Source organism: Drosophila gunungcola (genome assembly GCF_025200985.1).
Source record: "Drosophila gunungcola strain Sukarami chromosome 2R unlocalized genomic scaffold, Dgunungcola_SK_2 000004F, whole genome shotgun sequence".
Taxonomy (NCBI): Eukaryota; Metazoa; Arthropoda; class Insecta; order Diptera; family Drosophilidae; genus Drosophila; species Drosophila gunungcola.
In genome coordinates, this window is record NW_026453167.1 from 5,354,768 (window position 1) to 5,379,115 (window position 24,348).

A 24,348-nucleotide genomic window follows, 5' to 3' on the forward strand; every position below is an offset into this window, starting at 1 on the left:
GATTATAGGACTTTTTTAAGAAATATTAAATATTGAAAAAGTATATTTTACTTAAGTCAGTTTTATACTTTCCAATAGGTTTCTAAAAGTTTTGAAATAGTTTTATATTTAAGGCATAAACACCTTTAAGTGACAAACCCTTCTATGCAATCTACCATAATTTCCCCAGATTGGTTTAAAAATAACGATTTCTAAATATTGGACAAACACACGTGCATTTTTCGAAATCAGCCTACACTCACAGGCACAAGTGATCTCCCCACATTGCTCTAGACTCTACACTTTTACGTATCTGTGCTCCCACCGATCCTAAATAGATATATATATACGTATATCCGTGTGCTAGTGCTTGTGCTTGCGGTGGTATTCCCACCTATGTGGATATATATGTATTTTTGAGGCTGGGGACCGCGCAGTATATTTCGCTTTGGCGAGATTTGAAAAACACGAGCAGAACAGCAGAACAGAACGGCCAACAATTCGGATCGCATAGGAGGATAGGTGGTAAGTGCTCAAAAGTTTGTGCGTGCTAAAAGTATTTTCCCGGGCCAAAATAGAGAGTGTATGTAGTTTTGGGAATTTTGCCAAAATATATGAATTTTGTAATTCAAATAGACACTCTCATCGAGCAGCGTTCTCCTTGCGTTCAGTTGCCGTTGATCGTTATAATAGCGCGATCTTTGTGTTAGCTCTTGGTCTTCCGACTTAAATAAATTTATTATATAATAACGGAATTTTTACTAGGAATAATAATTGTAAGTTTTGTTGATTTTTTGCAACAATTCCAAAGCGAATACGCCAGTGATTTACTCCAAAATTCCATTGAGCACAAGCAAATCTATCCCAAAATGTACAAAATATTCAAACGCGCGCCTTCAAAGTTAAACCTGGAATATCAAAAAAGTTATCCGAAGTACCTACTACATCTACATACGAACATGCTTACACTCGAAAAACCGTGTTCCAAAGTGTCTTCCCAGTTTAGTTATACACCCTCCTCCCAGAGTCCAAAGCTCGTACATCTCGTACGGTTCGAAATATCCGTAAGGGGGACCAAACAGTGAGCGACCTCGACCTCCGAAGTCGAATTGAAAATTTTGAATGTCACCAATACGAGAGCACACCACAAATAGATCCGACACAGATGTAAAGTTTTCCCCCAGTGCCCGAGGTCTATGTATTTGTGATTGAAAATCTGATTATGCAACCGGTGGGAAATATCCGTATCCGAATCGAATGCATGTCTTTTTCCCAATGTTATCACCACACACGATCATTGCTAGTCCTTGCCTGTATTTTTTGATTTCGTGTTATGTCAGCAAGTGCCTGTAACTGACTTTCCTTCGAGAAAAAAAGTACCCTGAAAAGCAAGTTGTGGAGCAGCGAAAAAAGTATAAATACATTGATCCCAGGATCTGGGCCGAAACGTGCCCTAGACACATTTTTACCCTAGGGTTACCCTTACCATTACCCCCAAACTCCCTCAATAATTACACAACATCATCAGTGGACTTTGTCAATCGGAATTATTGAAAACGTAGCGCACAAATGTCGACATCCATTAGAATGCAGATATCTCTGCTCGAAATATCATAAGCCGTTAAATCACACATATAGCCCAATAAATATTTCTCCCTACGATCGTCTCTCTGTATATGTACATTCATACTTATTTACGTGTTCCTAGTACATATCTCTTTATATGTACGAATGTTCAAAATTGAGCTTGTATTTTTCGGGTGCTAGGACTCTATTTTTAGCCCATCTCGGACAGAGGCGATTTTTTTGCTCCATAATGCACACGTATAGACCTATACATGAGTATATTAGAAACATATAGACTATATGGCATATAGATGTTTTCGAAATACGTCTGTGTGTTCAAATATAAGTCGTTATCGAGCACATTTCCTGACAATCTTTCGAAAAATAACGTCTTTTTAGAGGCGGGAAACTCTTGAAAAGAGTTACGTATGTAATTGTGCTTCCCCCCAGCGTAATATTCAAGTATTATGCGAGTTGGCTGCCGTTCAAAATTCCCCGTATGGCCTGATTTTAGTGTCTGGTCGCGAAAAAGATTAAAATTAAAATTTAAAAATGTCGCTGCTGGCGAATACCTGGCACCCAGATCTATTTATTGCGCGGGCTCTTGATCTCATTAATTTGAGCACAAAATGTGCGAAGAATAGTGTTGCTTGTTATGCGGTTGACAGTACGGTTGTCTCACTTGCTCGCTGGATGGAATATGAAAATATATGAATAAATTTCTAATAATTGTGATAAGAGTTTTGAATTCATTACTGTTTTTCATAGAATTTTTAGTGTTAAAAAATCGTTCCTTATAGCGAATTTTGATAGCGATTTCACAGTAATCGGTGCTTATGAAAATATATAGATAAGAAAAGAGTTTTGAATTCATTTAAACCAAAAAGTAAAGGTAGTTTTGAAGTGAGAAATAATTGTATTGTATTTTTTATGTTAACATCCTTCCTCATAACAATTCACATATAAAAACGTGATTAAGAGTTGAATTTGTTTTCCACCACAGTATTGTGAATTTACACAAATAAGTTTCTTATATTTGTTATAACAGTTTTTAATTCTTTTTAAGATATAACAATTGTGACAACGATTTAAACTCGCTTTTCACCACAATAATTAGTTCGTAGGCATCTGGAAACTCACCAGTTAACTATCGAACTGGCATTCTGAATAATCGATAACACCGGCAATTAGATTTCAGTAGCAGAAAATCAACGCTCGAGTAGGGGCTACTTCAAAAGGTGAAATAAATTGAGTTTTTCAAGCCACGTAATTATAACTATTTGGATGAACAAATAGGTAGGAGTCGTACGATTAGCGATACACGTTTTCACTCAGCCCTGCTCCGAATAATGTCGTGTCATAGTCAAAGTGAGAAACGCCGATAGGCAGTAATGCGCGGCCCGAGACTTAGTGCAATAGTTATCAGCACACATATTTAGAAAAAAGCGCCATGGGTTATAATGTATAGAGAATCAGTGGAAAAAAGTACTTAACACACGCAGTGCGTTGTTTTCCGAGGCTAACGTAGGATTACCCGACATATCGGTCTAAGGTTCCCCAGCAATAAATTCGCAAAATCTGAAACTGCGTCTGTTGTGCGAAGTGACACGTGTGTGAATCTCATAAGCGGAGAGTGATTTGGCCAGGGTAATGCTAATGCAATTATTCCAGCATATTCTCTAATCCGAACCGATCCGATCCAATCGAATCCAAAGTTGGCGCGATAACTGCGCGATTTAATAGTGGCCCGAAGTATCTGAAAATTAGCATATAGCACCTGTGTATGTGCACCTCTATTTCTATTTCTATTACTATTTCCAATTCCCTGTGCACATGCACATGTACGAACGAACAAACACTTATTCAGAACCTAATGAGGTAGTTTTAACTGCAAACGACCATGCCAAGTACATATATACGTGCATACACATTTGCCATTGCTATTCCAGTCAGAATCAATCGTAGAATTAAGAAAATAGCCCATCAGAGAACTAAAATGCGTGTCTACTTTGAAAACCCAAACACAGGCTACTGAACGAAGAGGATAACGAATCAAGATGGAAGACGGTCACTCGAAAACCGTCGAACAGTCCCTCAACTTCTTCGGAACGGACGCAGAGCGCGGCTTAACCCTCGACCAGATCAAGACGAACCAGAAGAAATATGGACCCAACGGTTGGTAGTAGTAGTAGTAGTTGTAGTAGTAATCCCCATTCCAATTCCCTTTCCCACCTCCATTACCCCTTTCGAATCGTATCGAATCGAATCGAATCGACTGACGTGTTTGTTTTCTTATCGTTACAGAGTTGCCGACCGAGGAAGGTGCGAAGTCAACCCGATCCGAACAGATCTCCCCATACACTCGATTGTTTACCCATACTAACCATTGTATTCCACAGGAAAGAGCATCTGGCAGCTGGTCTTGGAGCAGTTCGACGATCTGCTGGTGAAGATTCTGCTGTTGGCAGCCATCATCTCATTTGTAAGTCACGTTCTTAAGCCAACAAGAAAAACACCCCTGGATTGTATGACGCTCATTTAAACACACCTATTTCCTCCCTATGTATTCCAACCCCCAGGTTCTCGCCCTGTTTGAGGAACACGAGGAAACGTTCACTGCATTTGTAGAGCCCCTAGTTATTTTACTTATCCTAATAGCCAACGCCGTGGTGGGAGTATGGCAGGAGCGCAACGCCGAGTCGGCCATCGAGGCCCTCAAAGAGTACGAGCCCGAGATGGGCAAGGTGGTGCGCCAGGACAAGTCCGGCATCCAGAAGGTGCGCGCGAAAGAAATCGTGCCCGGTGATCTGGTGGAGGTGTCCGTCGGCGACAAGATCCCCGCCGATATCCGCATTACCCACATCTACTCGACCACGCTCAGGATCGATCAGTCCATCCTCACCGGCGAGTCGGTGTCCGTCATCAAGCACACCGACGCCATCCCCGATCCCCGTGCCGTCAACCAGGACAAGAAGAACATCCTCTTCTCCGGCACCAATGTGGCCGCCGGCAAGGCCCGCGGCGTCGTCATCGGCACCGGCCTGAGCACCGCCATCGGCAAGATCCGTACCGAGATGTCCGAGACGGAGGAAATCAAGACGCCGCTGCAGCAGAAGCTGGACGAGTTCGGCGAGCAGCTGTCCAAGGTGATCTCCGTCATTTGCGTGGCCGTGTGGGCCATCAACATCGGCCACTTCAACGACCCCGCCCACGGTGGCTCCTGGATCAAGGGCGCCATCTACTACTTCAAGATCGCCGTCGCCCTGGCTGTGGCCGCCATCCCCGAGGGTCTGCCCGCCGTCATCACCACCTGCCTGGCCCTGGGCACCCGCCGCATGGCCAAGAAGAACGCCATTGTCCGCTCCCTGCCCTCCGTGGAGACCCTGGGCTGCACCTCCGTCATCTGCTCCGACAAGACCGGCACACTCACCACCAACCAGATGTCCGTCTCGCGCATGTTCATTTTCGACAAGGTCGAGGGCAACGACAGCAGCTTCCTGGAGTTCGAGATGACCGGCTCCACCTACGAGCCCATCGGCGAGGTGTTCCTGGGCGGCCAGCGCGTCAAGGCGGCCGACCACGATGCCCTGCAGGAGCTGTCCACCATCTGCATCATGTGCAACGACTCGGCCATCGATTACAATGAGTTCAAGCAGGCCTTCGAGAAGGTCGGCGAGGCCACCGAGACCGCCCTGATTGTGCTGGCCGAGAAGCTGAACAGCTTCAGCGTGAACAAGTCCGGCCTGGACCGCCGCTCCGCCGCCATCGCCTGCCGCGGCGAGATCGAGACCAAGTGGAAGAAGGAGTTCACCCTGGAGTTCTCACGCGATCGCAAGTCCATGTCCTCGTACTGCACCCCCCTGAAGGCCTCCCGCCTGGGCACCGGCCCCAAGCTGTTCGTCAAGGGCGCCCCCGAGGGTGTCCTGGAGCGCTGCACACACGCCCGCGTCGGCACCAGCAAGGTGCCTCTGACCTCGGCCCTGAAGGCCAAGATCCTGACCCTGACCGGCCAGTACGGCACTGGACGCGACACTCTGCGCTGCCTGGCTTTGGCCGTGGCCGACAGCCCCATGAAGCCCGACGAGATGGATCTGGGCGACTCCTCCAAGTTCTACCAGTACGAGGTCAACCTGACCTTCGTCGGCGTCGTCGGCATGCTGGATCCCCCCCGCAAGGAGGTCTTCGATTCCATTGTGCGCTGCCGTGCCGCCGGTATTCGCGTTATTGTGATCACCGGCGACAACAAGGCCACTGCCGAGGCTATCTGCCGCAGGATCGGTGTGTTCTCCGAGGACGAGGACACCACTGGCAAGTCCTACTCCGGTCGCGAGTTCGACGACCTCTCCCCCACCGAACAGAAGGCTGCCGTCGCCCGTTCCCGCCTCTTCTCCCGCGTGGAGCCCCAGCACAAGTCCAAGATCGTTGAGTTCCTGCAGGGCATGAACGAAATCTCCGCCATGACCGGTGACGGTGTCAACGACGCCCCCGCCCTGAAGAAGGCCGAGATCGGTATTGCCATGGGCTCTGGTACCGCTGTGGCCAAGTCTGCCGCCGAAATGGTGCTGGCCGACGACAACTTCTCCTCCATTGTGTCCGCCGTTGAAGAAGGTCGCGCTATTTACAACAACATGAAGCAGTTCATTCGCTACCTCATCTCCTCGAACATCGGTGAGGTCGTCTCCATCTTCCTTACTGCTGCCCTTGGCCTGCCCGAGGCTCTGATTCCCGTCCAGCTGCTCTGGGTTAACTTGGTAAGTTCTTATGATGAATTAGCTATTGTAAGTGCTTACTAATTGACCTTTCTGCACAGGTTACTGATGGTCTCCCAGCCACAGCTCTGGGCTTCAACCCCCCCGATCTGGACATCATGGAGAAGCCCCCCAGGAAGGCCGATGAGGGTCTCATTTCCGGCTGGTTGTTCTTCCGGTAAGCACAACATAGCTTAAGCTCTTTAACATAAACATAAAAGTAAGAACGATTTGCCCTACTTTAATTTAGTTACATGGCTATTGGCTTCTATGTCGGCGCTGCTACCGTCGGTGCCGCCGCCTGGTGGTTCGTGTTCTCCGACGAGGGACCCAAACTGACCTACTGGCAGCTGACCCACCATCTGGCCTGCCTGGGCGGTGGTGACGAGTTCAAGGGCGTCGACTGCAAGATCTTCAGCGACCCCCATGCCATGACCATGGCCCTGTCCGTGCTGGTGACAATCGAAATGTTGAACGCAATGAACAGGTTAGTCACATGATAAGACGCAATGATAGACAAGAAAAACCCCTTTGTTTCAATTTGATTAGCTTGTCTGAGAATCAGTCGCTGATTACCATGCCCCCATGGTGCAACCTGTGGCTGATTGGATCAATGGCACTATCCTTCACTCTTCACTTTGTTATTCTTTACGTCGATGTCCTCTCCGTAAGTATCAGTTGTATATATATATATAGATATATTAATGTATATAATGCTTACCTTGTTATATTTTATAGACCGTCTTCCAAGTGACACCGTTGTCTGCTGAGGAATGGATAACTGTGATGAAATTCTCAATTCCTGTAGTTTTATTAGATGAGACATTGAAGTTTGTTGCTAGAAAAATCGCAGATGGTGAGAGTCCTATATATAAGATGCATGGGATTGTGTTAATGTGGGCTGTCTTCTTTGGCCTGCTGTACGCTATGATGCTTTAAGAATATAATTATAATCCATAAGCCCAACTTCATTATTCTAATTTCTAGTATAAAATGTTACTAAATATAAACAGAAACAAAACAAAACCAGAAACCGAAACAGAATCCGAAACATGAAACCCACAATTATATACATCTAAATCTAACGTAACGACTTTAACCCACATGAAGTTTGTTCCCAAATACTACTGATTTCCACCCCGGTGTCACAGAATTGACTGGTGGCACCACAAGATGGGCCGACTGACTCACTCCCTGGCTTTTGGCTTTGAACAAACAGCGTTAAATGATCAACATTTTCTATGAGCTAACGATTTATCTAACACGCGTATACCCTACATATATATATATATATATTTGTGTTTGTATATTATTAAATTTAGCAGGATTGCTTTTTGTACATACAATGCTATATATACATAAGAGAGTTCCACACCGACCGGTATATTCAATTACTTTAGTTAGTTTTCGTCCCATAATTTTCACTGGGCTACCAAAAACGAAAATTGTAGGAAAAATCAAATCTCTGGAAATGAGACACCAAACTTATTTATCTTCACACTTTCGTCTCTGTGTTTAGTAACTGAAATACTAAAGTGTAGGCTTAATCATGCAAAAGAACAAAACATTGTAACCGATGGAACGTTCATGAACAATTTTTGTTTAATCTGTTTAAGTAGAACCAAAAACCTTTCCTAATCGAATCTAATTGTACGTTGATGTTCTAAAAGATTCCAGCCAAGCGTCCTAATGTTTTCTAGAGGAGTACTTTTAACTTGGTTTGCTTAACGTAATTGAATTCAATTCCCCTTATTTATATACCCGTGAAATGCAAATATTGGTTCATTCATTCCATAATTGTAAGAATTATTTTGAGCACAAGATATTAAGTAGATACGACTCGACGCGGCACACTTTACACATTAACTCCCACACAATCTACGTTATCGTTTCCATTTGTATTGTATTGTATGTACATATATGAGCAAATGATTAGGATCAGGGTCTCTGGCGATCGTTTATAATGCCATAATGGCATATCTAAACCAATGGCATCCGAAACCGAAAACAGTTTGCGCGGTGCAGCAATCGTATTGAAAATGTTTGAGGGATTTATTGAAAGCAAATTGTGTAATTTATGTCAGCCTCAGTTGTAAGGAATTAAGTGTAATCCTTCTAGCATTTCTAGAGAATACCTTATTAAATTAACATTATACATAATTTACTCTGTTATACAATTAGAGACGCTGTGAATTGATTAAACAAAAATTACCTACACCTAACATTAAAGAAATAAATTATGCAGAACTAAAACGTGCGCTGGCTCTACGAACCCCCGAAGAAAATGGGACCCAGAACTGCCCCAAAAAACAAGCTTATGCTCGCTGCTGCAAGTTAATTCCCTTTTTTAAAATTCCGTTTGCTTGCACGTGCACGTGACTTGTCGGAGCAATAGAATCCCTCTGGCAGATGCCGTTGCCATCCGACGTCTTGATATTGATATGCCCACCTATCTACTACCTACCTACCTTTACCAACCTACCTAATACATCTCTCAATGAACTATTCGTTTTATTTTATACAGTCAATCCCAGATTTCATTAACTGGACCCCCGATTAGTTACCATAACACAAATTGAATCCATCCCTGCTTTAGAAAAGTACGTGCAGTTATTATATTATGTCCGAGTGCGCCAAATTTGATGTGAATGTAGAAAAGAACAATTGCTGTACATTATGGTCTATTACATTATCGCACTCGACGGCATAACCGAGAAATCACAGATTTGAAATTCAGCATGTAAGATATCTAAACGTAAAAACGAAATAATAAAACAAGAAATCCGAAACTGGCCTGTGTACTTTTCCCTGCCTCTGCCCTTTACCCTTTGACCTATGACCTTTACCCTTTACCCTTTAGTAGAAAAAACATATATGTACATTCCCCCCCTCTTGAAAATCCTTTTAGTATGTAGTAAGTATGAACCCACCGAAACTGCCAAATTCCAGAATTTCGGAAGCCGCAGATCGCTTAGCTGGTCCTAAGTTTTGGACCCAAGATACCCAAATCCTGTCCCAATTTGGTTTGCTCTTGCGTTGGCTAATCCCCCCAAGAATCAAGAATACCTGGTAATAATCGCCACCGTTACATATAATATCTAGTTCCTGACGTCGTCGTCGACAGGATGTAAAGGTTTGGACCACCAGAACCGATACGAATGTGAAAGTGAAAGTGAATGTGAAGGAGGACAAATTTTTCTGCCTTTATCATTCGTGTATTAATCGCTAAGCCAGCCCTGTTACTTGCAACTGCAACATTAAATCCAACATAAATCAATTTATTTGCTTTAGAAAGTAAAACATTAATGGAACTGTGGGTTAGTAAGAACGGATTTAAATAAATATATACCAAATATAAATATATAAATTAGAATGATGTCTTTTCATTTTTGGGGGCCGCCTTCATCGAAAATTTAAGGAAATACATATATGCTTTTATGGAATGCGTTTTATTTAATAAATTAGATCAGTCTGAACTATTCTGCAGAAATACAATATTGACAACGAAATTAAAGCCGTTTCAAGAACAACGATTTAGGCCGTTACGAGGGCGGCAGGGCCCACAATGTGGCCGTCTTGTCCGCGGACGTGGAGATGAACGAGAACTCGGTCGGATGCCACCGGATGGTGATGGCCTTGTCCTTGTGCTCCGCCACCACCACCGAGGAGAGCTCGTGGGCCAGGTCGCCCTGGAGGTCTGTTAGCCGGATCGAGTTGTCGTAGCTGCAAGTCAGCATGTAGTAGGCGGATGGGGAAAAGCGGACGCACCTGGAAGGACATGGGTTATAGTTTATATGCCCTAAACTATTCTATTAAAAAAACTTAAAACAATATAGTTATATCGATTTGTCCATGAATTCTCCAATGGTTCCTATGCCAGCTATACGATATCGTTGTCCGAATTTTATAAAATTTACAATGTATTTCTGAAATAGGAAACCATCTTCATATCTCATTGTGAATTCATATATGTTAGAAAATAAAAATGACTTGGGAAAGTTTCATACAGATAGGTTTAAAAGCAATCGGACAGACGGACAAGCAAACGGACAGACGGACATGACTAGACCCACTTTACAAGTTGTAAACTTTATACCCCCTTCATAGGTATACAAATGGTTTGAAAACTACCTTATTTCAGCGCTGTGGGGATAGAAACGCTGAATGGGTCGATTGCCACGGATGTCGTACAGAACGCAAGAGCTGTCAGCATGTCCGGAAATTAGAAGTCTGCCCGTGGGATCCACACAAACGGCAGTGACCGCCGAGTTGTCCATGCCACCGTCTTTCCGCTCGCTGTCCAAGGTGTTGACCGAGACGTTCACCCGCAGATCCCAGAAACGTATCGTTTGATCCTGCATGGGGAGACCATTGAATTACACAACTTATGGGGCTTAATCGAGAAGACGAAGACCCACCTGAGATCCGGACACAAACATCGCATTGTTCCAGCTGTAGAGCGACAGAATGTGCCCCGTATGGCCACTGTAAGCCTGAAAGGGGGTCCCAGATCCGCAGTCTGTGATGTAGATCTTGCAGTCCCCCGCCCCGCCACTCGCCAGAAGTCTGGACTTGGTGGACGCGTCGTCCAGGAAGCACATGTCCCGGACCGTGCCGTCGTGCATGTTGAGCTCCATCTCGTGGCCGACCAACTGGTTGGTGTCGTTGTTGAACCTCATGTACTTGATGGTCTTGTCGTTCGAACCTGTGGCAATGAGTTCGCCATCCCGCGACCAGCAGGTGCAGTATATGGAGCCCCGGTGGTGTTTCGTTCGCTTGCAAAGCACCGATGGGGGATACACCGTCGTCTGCTGGCCATGTCTGCATGGGATTTAAGATGATTAACCATTCGAAATGGTAAACCCTAGACGGCAATTACCTTAGCTTGGACAGCTGGGGGTACTGGCAGATGCGAAAGGTCTTCGAGTTGGAGCCCACCGCGTACAACTTTCCATTCGGATGAAAGTCAACGCTCCGAATCGCCTGCGAGTCCGACAATGTGGTAACTGCCTCGAAGTGCGGTCTTTCTACATCGCCCTGTGGCAGAGAAAATGGTCAATAGATATGGTCGAAATTTAGATCAACCCAAATGCATATGTTAATGGGCTCTTTTGTTTGGCTTTTACCGCTGGATACCCCCAAAAAGTTGCTTGCGTGTTCAAAATAAACAGAGCAATCTTCAGCAAGACAACACCATACGAACCTTTCTTAAGTCCAGGTCTTTCGATTCCGAATTCATTAATGGAGTATTTAAGGAGTATCCTCAGAGTATTTGAAATGTATTTTGAGTATTTTCAGGAATTTCGAACGAGTCTATTTGGCCCAAGAAATTTCTCAGCCATCGAAGGTAATAAAACGTACAACTCGCTACGGTTGAAATAACAAAAGTTGGGAGAAACCACCGAATCGCAGTGTTGGGCAATCCACCAGATGCATCTGATTCTACAAACGTTGATTTTACCTATGTAAAAAGTTGGGTAAATGGTAAATAATTTAAGAACTCCACTGTTTACTTCGTTTCCGCCCAATTCAAAAATCCACTTGATTCTTATTGTTACAATTTTTTGATATTTTATTTACGTAAAAATAAAATATTTGGACATATGATTGAATATAACAAATTAATAACCTTTCTTTTAAAAATTTGATTGATTCTTAAACTTGTCTAGTGTTGCGAACTCTTATAAAACTGAGCGATTAATGCTCTTAAGAGTAAATTGTTATAACTTCTCGTCCTCCTCCACGAACCATTAACACTTTCTCGAGGCCCTCTGTTAATACCTCCAGAAATTCCATATCTGAAAGGGTGCGAAAATAGTTAGTGTTAGTTAATGCTAAATAATTCACATTTTCCTAGTCTTACAATTGCTTTCACGCTCCGCTCTCACTTCCCTAGGTGGTCCAGGTAAATTCATTATGACCAACTGGGCATCCTGTGACTTTTCTACAATAACTTCGTTTAGTTTTATTGCTGTGTGCATGCGACGAACATTGAACTCATCCCTGTGGAAATGGAGTTTAGTTTAGTATGCCATAGAGTAGGTACAAAATGGGTCCTTCTTACGGTTTCACACTGGACTTAAAGTCTCCGTCGGCTTTCTCTGTCGATTCATCCTTGCTAGAAGTCGTTTCGGGTGCGTCCGCGTTTTCGGGACCATCCAAATCAATTGAGTTACGTTTCTCGTCGTTCTGAGAATCCTACAGAATTTCGTTCAAAAATGATATGTTATGTTATGTTATGTTAGACAATTATTATTATTGACTCCGAATGACAAGTGCCGTCGATTAAAACCAAAACTTAAAAGTTTATGTCAAATCAACAATGGTAAAAAGCCAAAATATCACTAAAATAAGAACTCAAGTCAACTTAAAAACGAATTTCATGGTCTACTATGGATTTTGTTTGTATGGGTTGGAAATCAAAAAATGTTTCAGGCTTACATTTGATGAGTTCGTTGATCTCACTTAACACTATTATATAGTATACATGTTCTTATGTGTATTATCGAGAGATTAGACACAATGGTAAATAAAAATCTAAAAGCAGTACATACGTGATGCTGTATTTCTTCTATAGTTGGATCGGCGAAGCGAACTTTAGACGCCGTTTTGGTGGCGTCATAATGGTGGTCTACAATTGTTTGAACCTGAAAATGTTACCATGAGGAGTATGAGAAAATAGGTTGCAGAAGAGTAGAGAGGCCAATATCAGAGAGGGATTAACTATTTTCGGGATGCATTACCGCAAAGCAGGTTACTTTAATTTTAGACTCGTTTTTTCCTTTAACTTTATATTCGGATGTATATTTATCTTAAAACAAAGCTTCACAGTTCTTTAAGCAAGTAGTCTTAACTCGTTAAAAAGATTTTTAAATGAAAGGGTACCGAAGAGTTATATAGAAAAAGATATATATAGCACAAAACCAGAAACTCTTTAAGAAAATAAAAAAGTTACATTTTTGTTTTCATAATTTTAATAGAAAGGACATCATATTTCAAATAGATTGTTTTGGCTCTGCCAGTTTAGAAGATCCTGGCACTCTGCTGATAACGGCTACTTATAAAGCAAGTTTAATAGTGGGTGTTGAGAGTAATTTACAATTCGATAGAGTTACAATAGATAGGAGGGGGTGAGCATTAGCAACATCACATTGACACAACAACACATAGATGTATGAAGGATGAAAGGAGCACAAGTGCTCCTGCCGAAAAATGCACTGATGAGTTACACACAATCAGGTTCTAATACATAGTTCGGGTAATGAATAGTTTGTATCTTGATATACATGATCAATATAGTCATTCTGTTTATACTCTTTACCAAAGACAATTTATTATCACTGGGTGTTTCCTTAAAGTCCATTATAGTCTGAACCTTTTGATTTTTAAATATATAAAGTGTAAAATTTTAATTTGGATCTCAGATAGTTGCATGATATGGAAATTGGAAGTACATGAGAAACAAAGGGCAAAATGGTTTCCTCCCAACAAATACCCAAATCAAAATACGCAACCTTCAAAACGAACGAATATAAAAACTATGCTAATAAAGATTAAAGTAAACGAAAGACTAAATGTGCATCGTGGCCGTATAAACAAAACAGGAATGAGTTGGAACGTCTCGAATGAGCCACTTCACTTCGAAGGGTCACAGATGCAGAACAGATGTCGTGGATGATTGCCTGCTGCCCAAATGTTGACCACTTACCACTTTGGAGTTTTCTTTCTTATTTAAACCTAATGCTCTCAGCATCTGATTACGCTGTTCCATCATCAGGGTCCGCTCGTAGGTGTAAGCAGAGATATCGCTGTTGTTCTGTAGTTTACAATAGAAAGTTTTAATGGGTTATGTAAATTCATTTCCTAGATATAGCTTACCATCTCAACAACTTCGACATCGGCTTCGATACGGAGATGGTACAGGAATGTCTTTAGATCCTTTTTCATTTGAATCGAGTTGTCCTCGATTTGAGCAACTGTGAAGATCCGTAGCTTGCAATTGCGCCAGGTGCGGTGCTGCTTCAGCAGGAAGGGCAGCAGCATGAGCAGACCACCGTCGTGGACGATCCACCAGATATCAATGTTGCCACCGATCTGAAATTGAGAGTGGGGGGGATGGTATACAACGAAGAGGACGATTGCGGTAAGGTAAATACTACTTTGTGGTTTGATTCTGGGTAGAAGTTGATGCCCTTGGGCACCATGAGCGCCATGTGGCAGGCGGACACAGTGCGGACCGTCTGGATGAAGGTCTTCCAGCTGTTCCTGCCCTCCTGCCGCCAGCTGTATGGCCATCCGATGATGACAGTGTTGGGCTTCATGCCGCCCAGTCCAATTGTTTGAATGCTGTTGTTGCGAATACATTAAATTCAATTAAAAGTCTGCTCAGTTATCAGCAACTTCCAAAGAAAACCTACACTGAACTGAGACCCTCGCCGATCTGTTGGGATACCAGGACATCGCAGAATCCCTTAACCTTCTCGTCGGTCATGTACTTGCGCAGCGTGGACTTCGCATCCACGGCCTTGTTGGTTATCTTGGTGTGGTCGCCCTTTATCACAGACACACAAATCGTCAGCCCCTTGCCAGCTTTCAGCTGGGTGGCAAAGGAGAATATCTTTCTATACTTTGGCAAGAGGTTATCGTTGAGCTTCGAAAGCACCAAAATTTGGGGACGCCAATTTTTCGTATGCGGTGGGCCTTCCTCCAGGCGGAGGAGCGAGTACCTGGCGGCGGTGAGGGCCATTCCACGAATGCCATCACCCCACTCCTTCTCAGCACTGCCATTGGGATAGGGATAGTTAATTAGGTTCTCCTTAGACCCTTAGAAACATGAGGCTAACTCACCCTCGGTACTCAATGTATTTGTAGATGATGATGGCCATGCCCATAGCAATCAGTGCGAAGTACCAGGAAGTCATGATCATGACTGATATGCACAGCGTCAGGCCGATCAGCGACAAGCTCCAGTGGTAGAACTTGAAGCGGGGTCTCCAGTTGGGAGTCCTCAGCAGGGTTTGCACGGCACAGGCCAGGTTCACAAAGCCGTAGCACATGAGGAAGAACATGGACAGCAGTGGCGCCAGCAAGTCCACATTGCCTGTGGATCACAATAGTATAGACTCATTCGAAAAAGGCGTACGTAAATCTTACCCAAGAGGATGCCGCACTGGCAAATGACGATGGTGAGGAGCAGGGCACGGGTGGGTTCGCCACGTTTCGAGGACTTGGCAAACGGAGCCAGGAAGGGGATTATCTCGTCCCTCGCAATCGCCTGCAGCAGGCGGGGAGCTCCAGTCAAACTCTGCAGACCAGCGCCCAAGGTGGACAGGAAGGAGCCAATCAGGATGACCCACTGGTTTGGCCAGGCGATGTTGGCCACCACCAATTTGCCACCGATGGACTGACCGAATCTGAAATTATTGGACATCTTAGTTATATACTTTTTGGTAGGTGGATAGTACTAGAACTCACTTGTCTCTCAGCAGGAGATTGTCCACTGTGCCGGCGAAGAACATCACGCTGGACAAGTAGACGGTGCTGGTCGTCAGAATGGCACATATCGTTCCGATGGGTATGCTTTTCTGGGCGTCAGCCAGGTCACCAGATCGATTGGATCCAGCCATGATGCCTGCACAAAAACGGGTTACATATTATATGCCATCTGAGTAAGAAGAAGTGAAAGTTAGAACCCACCTGTGACCGATGGGAAGAAGATGCCGATAAGGAGGGTGAACGATGTGGTTATATCGGCCATGATTTGATTGTATGACTGGCCATCGGTGTTCTCAATGTCAATTGCATTCTTTCCGTAGGCTATGAACTGTCCCTTGTCCAAAAACGAAGGGAAGATGTTGTCGTAGAAAACTCCGCTGGCCAGACCCTTGATGCCCTTCACCTTGGTCACGTTGTTGGCTAAGATTCATTAGAGATTCATTATGTATCGCTTTGATGTACTAGGAAATCTTCCGAAAACGCTCACCTAGGAAGTATTCCTCGCATTTACCATCCGGGCAGTATATGTCGCGCATAAACGGGTCTTCCTTTGTGCAGTTGTCAAGGGGGATATCCTTCAAGAGCCGTTTTCCCAGAACACACATGCTGCAATTAAGCGGAGCTTAAGTGGCCATTCAAATGTAACACTCGGCGGGCACTTACTATAGCTTTTCGTTGCCATGGATATTGTCAAATATTCCCACATACACCGCTATTATCGACAGTATGACACAGGCCAGGGCCACCGTTGCGAACTTATTGACGAATTTCACGCCCAGGAACACAATGAGACCTTGATTTATAGCCACGACATTAAAGTTTACTCCTTACTACTGGCACTATCCCCAAGTTTAACTCACCCATAAAAATGAGCAGCAGTGTGCCATAGACCCGGAAATTGTTATACATCGCGTCAACATCCTTGGTAAAATCCCCAAATATTGATGCCCATGGCGCCATGTATGTCTGCAGGCGATGAATGAATAATTAAGTAATGGCACTTTTAAGTTTAAGTGGGGGCTCTTAACTCACCAATACGATTTCCACCGCACCAACGATGTACATCGCCGCTGCTAAAGTGGTTCCCGTATAGAACAACATTCCCACCGCTCCACCAAATTCAGGGCCCAAGGATCTGCGGTTGATTGTCATTACTTTTACTGCTATTATTACTTTCTCATAATTCCTTGTAATTACCGTGATATCATGAAGTAACTCCCACCCGCCGGAACCACTCCATTCGTTGCAATGGCCGACATCGAGATCGCAGTAAGCATTGTCTGGAAAGAGGATGAGGATTCGAATGTGGCCCGAATGGAGGACATAACTATGGGATACTCCTTACCACACAGCAGCAGGTCAACACAATTAAGAATCCACACACGGCGCCAGCCGTTCCAACAACCCATGTTAATCGAATGAACAATATGACACCAAAGATGTTTTGAATGCATGGCAAGAACACTCCAATTAGGGTACCTTAAAGTTAAAACGTTGAAGGACAATTGTTAGTTATACATAGGTGAGTTAATAGATGAAAATGGTTTCCCCAACAAATCCAACTTGTGCCGCAAAGCCAAGGTTAAAACACTTTATGGGGGATTAAAGTAGTCATTCCTTCACAGCTTTGTCGGTCTGGCAACCAACATTGCAATGGATGTTCCATTGTCTGAATCGCGCCGATGCCTTTCAATATGAGAACAAGTAAGTTAATTAATTCGTGGCGAACATACCCATTCGAGCCGATGGAGCTGCCGGCTTTGCATCGGGATCGGTGGCCGCTGGTATCGTGTTTTCATAATTGGCAATTGATGAAATGAATGTTGATATATGGGGCCTGGTCTCCAAATCATCATCGTATAGATATAGATTTGGGTCGATATTGGACTTCTGGTTTTCTTCAGCCCTGTGGATATCACCTGAGTCTAAAAGAAAACCAAAAGAGTTAGGGATAGTAAGGCTAGCTAACTTATTTATCATAGTTATGTGAGAGGTACTTAAACTAGGTATAATATTTTACTAACTGATCCCACACATACCTTCATTTTTTGTGTCGTGCACTGTACCATTGTGTTCGGATGGTATTATTTCCATTTCATCCGAATCATCTTTTGCACTGTTACTTTGCATGTTAACGTTATGTTTGGCCTCAAACCCTTGCTCTAGATTGCACTTTTTTCACTTAAAATTAGGTAACACTAGAATGCGGACGAGAATTTAAGGGACATAGCTTAAGGGGAGCCCCACGCATCGGCATCGGCATCGGTATCGGCATCAGCATCAGCATCAGCATTATATAACCGAAAGGCGTGGCCGATATTCGGTGTATATAGTATATAGTATGTGTGTTCACATGGCTTAGGACGTGCGCCTATATACTCGAGATTTGGGATTTCGGAAAGGAGTTCCTAATCGGGAAATGCCCCAGGGGCCTTCGGAGGTGAGGACGGTTTTTAAAATTCAATGGGGAAACGAGGGATGCTGTGCTGTGCTGTGCTGTGCAGTCGCAGCTACGCAAAATTGTGCCAGCTCAGACAAAAAATATGTAACCGATTAATTTAGGTCAAGGATTTTCAGGCCGTCATTGTGGGGCGGTAAATAAATGCCGTAAAGTCTTCCTTTTCCACTGTAATGCGGCTCTCGAGCTGACAAAAAGTGCATAGAAAACGAATGCTGCTGAAAATTGTTACGAAATGGATAGCTTGGCGCTTTTATATGGGAATGCAGGGGAAACGGAAATTGTCGAGCTCGATGTTCAAGTCCCAGGACTTTGTAGTCTCTGAAATGGCACACACTTTGTAATTGAACGCACTTTTATTCACGTATTTGATTATTGTTAGAATTTCGTCGATTGTTAAAAGTATGTTATTTGTTAAAGGTGCTCAAAAAGAACTGGTTTTTCATGTTTCTTTTATTTGTTATTTGTTTTTTGTTTTTATTTGTTGTTTGTATTATTTGAAAGAAGATTCTTTCTAAAATTATTTTAGGCGAGCGAAAACGCTCAGATGTATGCTACTTTTCGTTCGGATTAATAGAAAAACTAAGAAAACTGTTGGTATTCGGCCGAATAAAAATTATGTTGCCCAGGACCCTGAGCGTTCAATTGAGATGAAATCGAAAGCTTTTGTCTACACACATTTTTAATACACACACTCTTCTTCGAGAGCGCGAGCGATGCTGCAAAGAGCGGAGAGCGCCGTTGCAGGTGTACATTCCTTGGCCTACAGCCCACTTGGCCAGGACCAGCTATCCACCCATCCAGCTATCCACCCATCTAACCATCCAGACCATCCAATCCACCCATCCTCTCTCGCCCAGCATCCGCTGGAAGGGAAATCCAAGGGAAAAGGAAAAGCTGCACCGCCTGGGCGGCTCTCTCTCTCTGTGCCTTAGAGCTTTCCACAGGTACAACGGTACAAGGAGCTTTGGCTTACAGCTGCGACGAAATGTGTCAGCAGGACATCCTGGACTCGGGCAATTGGGGCAGCGCAGGATAGGATTGCAGGCCCGTAAGCTCTATCTGGGGATACAGTAGGCATTCGAAGGCAAGGAACACATACAACTCCAGATGTTTGTGGGTAAAAAGAAAACATAACTCTTCGAAATTAACTATTGTGCTATTATTATAGTCAAATCATATCTTTATGGCTCTCAAACACAATTCGACTGGTTTTAAAAATAAAAAAAAGGTTAAAGGTATCTCTAACGTATAACTATTATATTCATAAATGGTTTTCCAATAATTTAAAAATTAAAAAAAAAAAGGAGTAGCTCTTAGAAATTACCTATTATATAATCGCATAAATAAATCATAAATATTCTTACCCGTATAGGACCCATAGTTCTCACCTAGGGTTTCATCGTGGATGTCTCCTAGTAGTTTTCCACTGGCAGATTCATCCTGGTTATAGTCCAATGCGGTGTCTTCGTCTGCTTTTGTGACTTGAAATCTATCTGGCATTATTCTGGATTAAGGCACTCTAAAACCAAAGAAATCATTTAAGTTATATTATCAAAACCTTATCAGGAACTAAACAAAAAATCACAAATCAAAAGCATTCCCGACGATCATAATTCCACTAGGTTGGTTCCGGATTCACATAAGCCCAGTTACTGATAAACTTTTAAGGCCAGGAAATTTTCTTTGCGCCGATAATGTTTTATTTTAGTTGGTTCCGAATTCATCTAAGCCCGAAAGCCAATAAACTTTAAGGACAGGTTATCTATTTTTTTTTATTTCTGCCGCACCTTAAATTAATTATAACAACGCGTGATCGAAGGTGTCTTAAGCTGCGGAAGGCCACATCACATTATTTGCATAAAATTAGTTTGCTATCACATGACTTTTGAAATTAGTACATGACTAAACAGAAAAAAATGGCACCTCCGATTTATGCTCCACTTTTCAGGTCAGATAAAAAGTTGTTTTCGATCTGTTCGTGCTAATCGGTTTACACACTTGTTGTGAACATAAGATAACGGCCATTTAGTACGGTTCTGAAGTGTTATGTCACGGGTTTCGTTATATAAGATATGACTTGGTTTCCACCCAAGACTGGATTTGATAATTTCAAGTGTTGAAAGTTATATAAAAACTCGTTTCAAGTGGTAAGATTTTAAATATCTAAATAATGCGTTGGCGATGTTTTGACGGTGCGTAAAATATTTGGAGGCACTGTATTTTTAGCGTGGACTGATAAAGGAAAAACAAACAACAAATAGTCATGCACTAGCAGCGAAATTGGGGAGTAAATCGAAAAATGTTCCTACTATCAGTCCAATATACAAAATACATACATACATTAAAGCTCTCTAGTCTATCAAGATCAGATCTCATCCCGATTTCGGCCCGAAAGCGAGCGAATCAGGTGGCCAAGAAGGGGGTCTAGTTCATTGATAAGTGCATAAATCTGTTCCCATCGATTGGGGGTCACTCTGCACCCTGCATACACACGAAATCGTTCCACAGATATGTATAGATTAACGTAAATACTGGTACACAAAGAAGTGCATGCAGATACATTCATATTTCCATATATGTATATACATATGTATGTATGTGCATAAGTACCAGAACCAGAAACTGGCTGGAAAAGCGCGTATTATCTAACATCTAGAGAACCAAAAGGGTTCGATCCGCGGATATAGCCAAATCACTTCGTCCAGCACAGAACAATCAGCCATACATACGGATTGGATTGGTTTGGATTGGATTGTGAATACGAATACATCGGGAATGCTTGTGGTGCGGGGGAAAACTGAAATGTAATGTTTACGCGCAGCGAAATTTTATTCCATTTATTTGAGCAAGCGCCTTTTGAACTCGCTATTTCACCGACGATCCACTTATGCTAACTAACGTCCTTTCTCGGTTTTTATTTTGTTTATTGTTCCGCCTCCTCTCCTGCTTATTATTTAGTGAACTTTTCAATTGTACGAATAAAATAAAACTATCATATTAAAGGCGCATGAGTAATACAAAATGATTTTCCACTGTATATACTTTGGAATCGCGAGTTGGGGGAAACTGTTGTATTAATGAAAAGTCTAATTGAAATCAAATGTAACGCATAGGGGACGCATGAATTCGATTGTATTTTGGATAAAAAAGTCCGCCAGTGATATATTTATTGCAATTATCACCCTAAAAGCCCATGATACCATCTTATCAATAATATCTTTCTCGCCATTTGTGAACGCAGAAAATTACTGATTCTGGGCAAAGTTTATAAGGCAGTTAAAAAGCCCCTTGTGGCTATTGATGCATTCGATGGGGGTGTTTATATTGGATGGATTTTTTGTCTTGTGCACATAAATTGAAATTCATATATTGAAATACAAAATTGTGCATTTCGGATTAAATTTGCCATATTGCACCGTTATATACTTATACTTTTTTCTGCATATTTTGATGTTTTTGTGCTGGTATTTAATAATTCTATAAAAAAATTATGGTGGATTAAAAAAAAGACATTGTTTTTAATATGCTAAACACTTTAAAATGCGCTATGTAGAGACTTTATTTATTTACATAGAGCTGTGGGGACCAACCGATAGTTCTAAGAAACATTTCAAAACTGTTTTTTTAACTTGTAACTATTTAAAAATATAACTTAAATTTCTATTTATTCGCTATGAAATAATTAATTCTTTAAAATAAGGTTAATTAACATTTTAATATTAAGCCACAGCTGTTTTATTGCTGTTCTTTCGATAATATCGATAGGCATTTAAGAACACAAAATGTGCTCTTATTAAGCGTTTTACTCGCTTAACTTGTTAATTTAGTACTGCTTACTACAATAATTAATAGATAGTTTTTGGTTAGTTGGATAAAATTTATATAAATGCCTAGTTTGAATTAATCGATAACACTAGATCGGATTTGCTGTTTGCTGTTAGTGCCCGAATCACCCTGTGCTGTCCGCGAAACTTGTGCCATTTCTTTTTCAATTCGGCGTCGTTTCGGTGCTTTTCGTGTGTCTGTTCAACTAAAGGTAAGTTTGGCTTAATTAATGTATGACTGGTGGCTAATTAAGGGTCAGTAAGTTAGCCTTTGTTATGGTCTTAGGTGATCACGATCAAAATGATCAGAAACCGAGAAATTCCAATTGAACCGAGCCCCATTTGCTTCACCACGTGTTTTCAAAGAAAGCAATGTGTGGTAATTTGATTGAATCGCACATGCACACACACATAAATTTCAAATGGCGTATTAGTTTTTAAAACGCCCTTCGATGTGTGCGAATGTTAACTTCTATAATATTTAGCTGCACTAATAAATATGTAGTTCATGTTTTGCATGTGCATTCAGTCTGGGGATTCCTTCACAGTTGCAATTTTCTGTATGTCTATGAACCTGAATTTATGTAGGTACATATGTATATGTACATGGGTACATCAGTCTGTACATCATTTGCAAAGGCGAGTCACAAAAAAAAAAAAACAAAGAACTAAGCGAGTCCTTAATCTTTCAGTGAAATTAGCATTTATTGAAGAATGGACGCTCCACCAGAGGGAAACGTTGACACCGAGTCCTGCAACGAAATCGAGGACGAGAAGTCTGGCTCCGACTGCCAGTCGATGTGAGTAGCTATTAATTTTTGGCACTGAATTTGGGTCATTTACTTAAACTTAATCTAACTCCAATCGCAGGCCGGCCTACATGAACTCGGTCCTGAGGCGGCAGTACTTGCAGGAAATGGTCAAGACGCTGCCCGCTCCGGTGCAAAATCGAATTGTGTGCTTGAAAAACCTGCAATTGGAGCACCTGAAAATCGAGGCCGAGTTCTTCGAAGAGGTCTACAAGCTGGAGCAGAAGTACCAGATCCAATACCAGCCGCTGTTCGACAAGCGCAAGGAGATCGTGGAGGGCAAAGTGGATCCCGCCGAGGAGAAGCCCAACTGGAAGGAGCCGGAGCCGGATACGGAAAACGAGGCCGATGGCGAGCACTTCCGCGAGGCGCTGAAGAGTTTGAAAAGTATTCCCCAGGACGCCAAGGGCATTCCCGGCTTCTGGTTGACGGTTTTCCGCAACACGGCCATTCTCTCCGAGATGGTGCAACCCCACGACGAGCCAGCCATGCAGAAGCTGATCGATATATCCATTAAGTACGATGATGGGGTGAGTTGTAGGCTCTCTTCTAGTCCTACTGCATGCTAACCATAACTATTTGACAGCATTCGTACACCCTGGAGTTCCATTTCGACAAGAACGAGTACTTTACCAACTCTGTCCTAACAAAACAGTACGTGCTGAAGTCCACTGTGGATCCCGACGATCCGTTCGCATTCGAAGGACCAGAGATTTACAAGTGCACGGTATGCTAACGCCATCGATTCCTAGCCCCGCCATCGGTGTTTAATTTAAATAAATCCAATTAAAGGGCTGCACCATCAACTGGGAAAAGAAAATGAACCTGACCGTCAAGACCATCCGGAAGAAGCAGAAGCACAAGGAGCGTGGCGCTGTGCGCACCATTGTCAAGCAGGTTCCAACGGATTCCTTCTTCAACTTCTTCAACCCACCAGAGGTTCCAACCGACAAGGAAGAAATCGATGACGAATCTCAGCAGGTTAGCTTGGCCTCGCAGCAGCCATGTCCCAGGATCTTTGCTAATTTTCAAACGTTATTGCAGATATTGGCCACCGATTTCGAAATTGGTCACTTTTTGCGCGCCAGAATTATTCCAAAAGCGGTGCTTTACTACACTGGCGACATTGTCGATGATGAGGACGACGAGGACGAGGAGGAGTTTGACGAGAACGAAGAGGACGAGTACGATGACGATGATGCCCCTCCAGCAAAGGGCCACAACAAACCTACCGGTAACAAGAAACAGTCCCCCAATGACTGCCCGAATCAGTAGGCACATTGATATGGCTGGTTTACCGATATAATGTATATACATAATTCAAATTTGATTTGAAATATATTTTTGGTGAATTAAAAGTTAACTACAAACGAATATGAGCTGAATTCTAATAAATCGAACAGGATATTTTACCTAACTCCCTTTGCTTTAAACTTAAATCTGCTGAGGTAGTGATACAATTGTAC

The 24,348-nt window shown here is 42.8% G+C and overlaps 4 protein-coding genes across 18 annotated transcripts; 2 read left to right on the plus strand and 2 right to left on the minus strand.

Annotated features, from left to right (window-relative positions):
* Positions 1-353: 353 nt before the first annotated feature.
* Positions 354-9,655, plus strand: LOC128254297 (calcium-transporting ATPase sarcoplasmic/endoplasmic reticulum type). 5 transcript variants are annotated; one of them, XM_052983310.1, is made up of 10 exons: positions 601-755; positions 3,573-3,720; positions 3,850-3,867; positions 3,945-4,027; positions 4,125-6,296; positions 6,356-6,471; positions 6,544-6,780; positions 6,843-6,960; positions 7,032-7,149; positions 9,396-9,655. In XM_052983310.1, exons 2-10 carry the CDS (start codon positions 3,603-3,605, stop codon positions 9,422-9,424), a joined length of 3,009 nt encoding a protein of 1,002 aa, XP_052839270.1. In that variant the 5' UTR covers positions 601-755; positions 3,573-3,602; the 3' UTR covers positions 9,425-9,655. The 5 variants fall into 5 exon arrangements, with proteins under 5 accessions (XP_052839269.1, XP_052839270.1, XP_052839271.1 ...); XM_052983311.1 differs by lacking the exon at positions 9,396-9,655 and adding an exon at positions 8,818-9,082; XM_052983309.1 differs by lacking the exons at positions 601-755; positions 9,396-9,655 and adding an exon at positions 354-504 and having other exon boundaries at positions 7,032-8,550.
* Positions 9,656-9,725: 70 nt separating this feature from the next.
* LOC128253766 (WD repeat-containing protein 47) lies at positions 9,726-11,679 on the minus strand. Its single transcript, XM_052982437.1, has 5 exons — positions 11,497-11,679; positions 11,173-11,330; positions 10,712-11,114; positions 10,425-10,648; positions 9,726-10,061 (listed from the first exon to the last, which is right to left on the minus strand). The coding sequence occupies exons 1-5, from the start codon at positions 11,530-11,532 to the stop codon at positions 9,836-9,838; spliced, it is 1,047 nt and encodes a 348-aa protein (XP_052838397.1). The 5' UTR covers positions 11,533-11,679; the 3' UTR covers positions 9,726-9,835.
* A 159-nt stretch (positions 11,680-11,838) lies between these two features.
* LOC128254346 (solute carrier family 12 member 6) lies at positions 11,839-21,471 on the minus strand. Of its 11 annotated transcripts, none has more exons than XM_052983390.1 (22): positions 21,450-21,471; positions 19,614-19,768; positions 17,522-17,713; positions 17,134-17,267; positions 16,986-17,068; positions 16,821-16,923; positions 16,649-16,754; positions 16,452-16,581; positions 16,276-16,394; positions 15,990-16,208; positions 15,768-15,924; positions 15,447-15,706; positions 15,141-15,393; positions 14,711-15,073; positions 14,453-14,639; positions 14,172-14,387; positions 14,002-14,109; positions 13,615-13,668; positions 12,848-12,940; positions 12,358-12,491; positions 12,157-12,296; positions 11,839-12,091 (listed from the first exon to the last, which is right to left on the minus strand). In XM_052983390.1, exons 2-22 carry the CDS (start codon positions 19,747-19,749, stop codon positions 12,000-12,002), a joined length of 3,279 nt encoding a protein of 1,092 aa, XP_052839350.1. In that variant the 5' UTR covers positions 19,750-19,768; positions 21,450-21,471; the 3' UTR covers positions 11,839-11,999. The 11 variants fall into 11 exon arrangements, with proteins under 11 accessions (XP_052839350.1, XP_052839351.1, XP_052839349.1 ...); XM_052983391.1 differs by lacking the exon at positions 21,450-21,471 and adding an exon at positions 21,065-21,273 and having other exon boundaries at positions 19,638-19,768; XM_052983389.1 differs by lacking the exon at positions 21,450-21,471 and adding an exon at positions 21,065-21,273.
* Positions 21,472-22,155: 684 nt separating this feature from the next.
* LOC128254347 (nucleosome assembly protein 1-like 1-A) lies at positions 22,156-24,256 on the plus strand. Its single transcript, XM_052983401.1, has 6 exons — positions 22,156-22,285; positions 22,766-22,873; positions 22,944-23,412; positions 23,469-23,609; positions 23,675-23,863; positions 23,927-24,256. Exons 2-6 carry the CDS (start codon positions 22,788-22,790, stop codon positions 24,155-24,157), a joined length of 1,116 nt encoding a protein of 371 aa, XP_052839361.1. The 5' UTR covers positions 22,156-22,285; positions 22,766-22,787; the 3' UTR covers positions 24,158-24,256.
* Positions 24,257-24,348: the final 92 nt, after the last annotated feature.

What these genes read in the sequence shown, in the direction of transcription:
- LOC128254297 (XM_052983309.1), top strand. Translation starts at nt 3,603, where the DNA reads ATGGAAGACGGTCACTCGAAAACCGTCGAACAGTCCCTCAACTTCTTC. An exon ending in TGGCAGCCATCATCTCATTT is followed by an intron (nt 4,028 to 4,124) that starts GTAAGTCACGTT and finishes TCCAACCCCCAG; the next exon opens with GTTCTCGCCCTGTTTGAGGA. An exon ending in TTTACGTCGATGTCCTCTCC is followed by an intron (nt 6,961 to 7,031) that starts GTAAGTATCAGT and finishes TATATTTTATAG; the next exon opens with ACCGTCTTCCAAGTGACACC.
- LOC128253766 (XM_052982437.1), bottom strand. Translation starts at nt 11,532, where the DNA reads ATGAATTCGGAATCGAAAGACCTGGACTTAAGAAAG. An exon ending in TGTTTGTGTCCGGATCTCAG is followed by an intron (nt 10,649 to 10,711) that starts GTGGGTCTTCGT and finishes CTCCCCATGCAG; the next exon opens with GATCAAACGATACGTTTCTG. An exon ending in CCCCACAGCGCTGAAATAAG is followed by an intron (nt 10,062 to 10,424) that starts GTAGTTTTCAAA and finishes ATGTCCTTCCAG; the next exon opens with GTGCGTCCGCTTTTCCCCAT.
- LOC128254346 (XM_052983390.1), bottom strand. Translation starts at nt 19,749, where the DNA reads ATGCCAGATAGATTTCAAGTCACAAAAGCAGACGAAGACACCGCATTG. An exon ending in AGTTACTTCATGATATCACG is followed by an intron (nt 16,924 to 16,985) that starts GTAATTACAAGG and finishes AATCAACCGCAG; the next exon opens with ATCCTTGGGCCCTGAATTTG. An exon ending in GTGATAATAAATTGTCTTTG is followed by an intron (nt 12,941 to 13,614) that starts GTAAAGAGTATA and finishes TAACATTTTCAG; the next exon opens with GTTCAAACAATTGTAGACCA.
- LOC128254347 (XM_052983401.1), top strand. Translation starts at nt 22,788, where the DNA reads ATGGACGCTCCACCAGAGGGAAACGTTGACACCGAGTCCTGCAACGAA. An exon ending in GGCTCCGACTGCCAGTCGAT is followed by an intron (nt 22,874 to 22,943) that starts GTGAGTAGCTAT and finishes CTCCAATCGCAG; the next exon opens with GCCGGCCTACATGAACTCGG. An exon ending in CCATTAAGTACGATGATGGG is followed by an intron (nt 23,413 to 23,468) that starts GTGAGTTGTAGG and finishes ACTATTTGACAG; the next exon opens with CATTCGTACACCCTGGAGTT.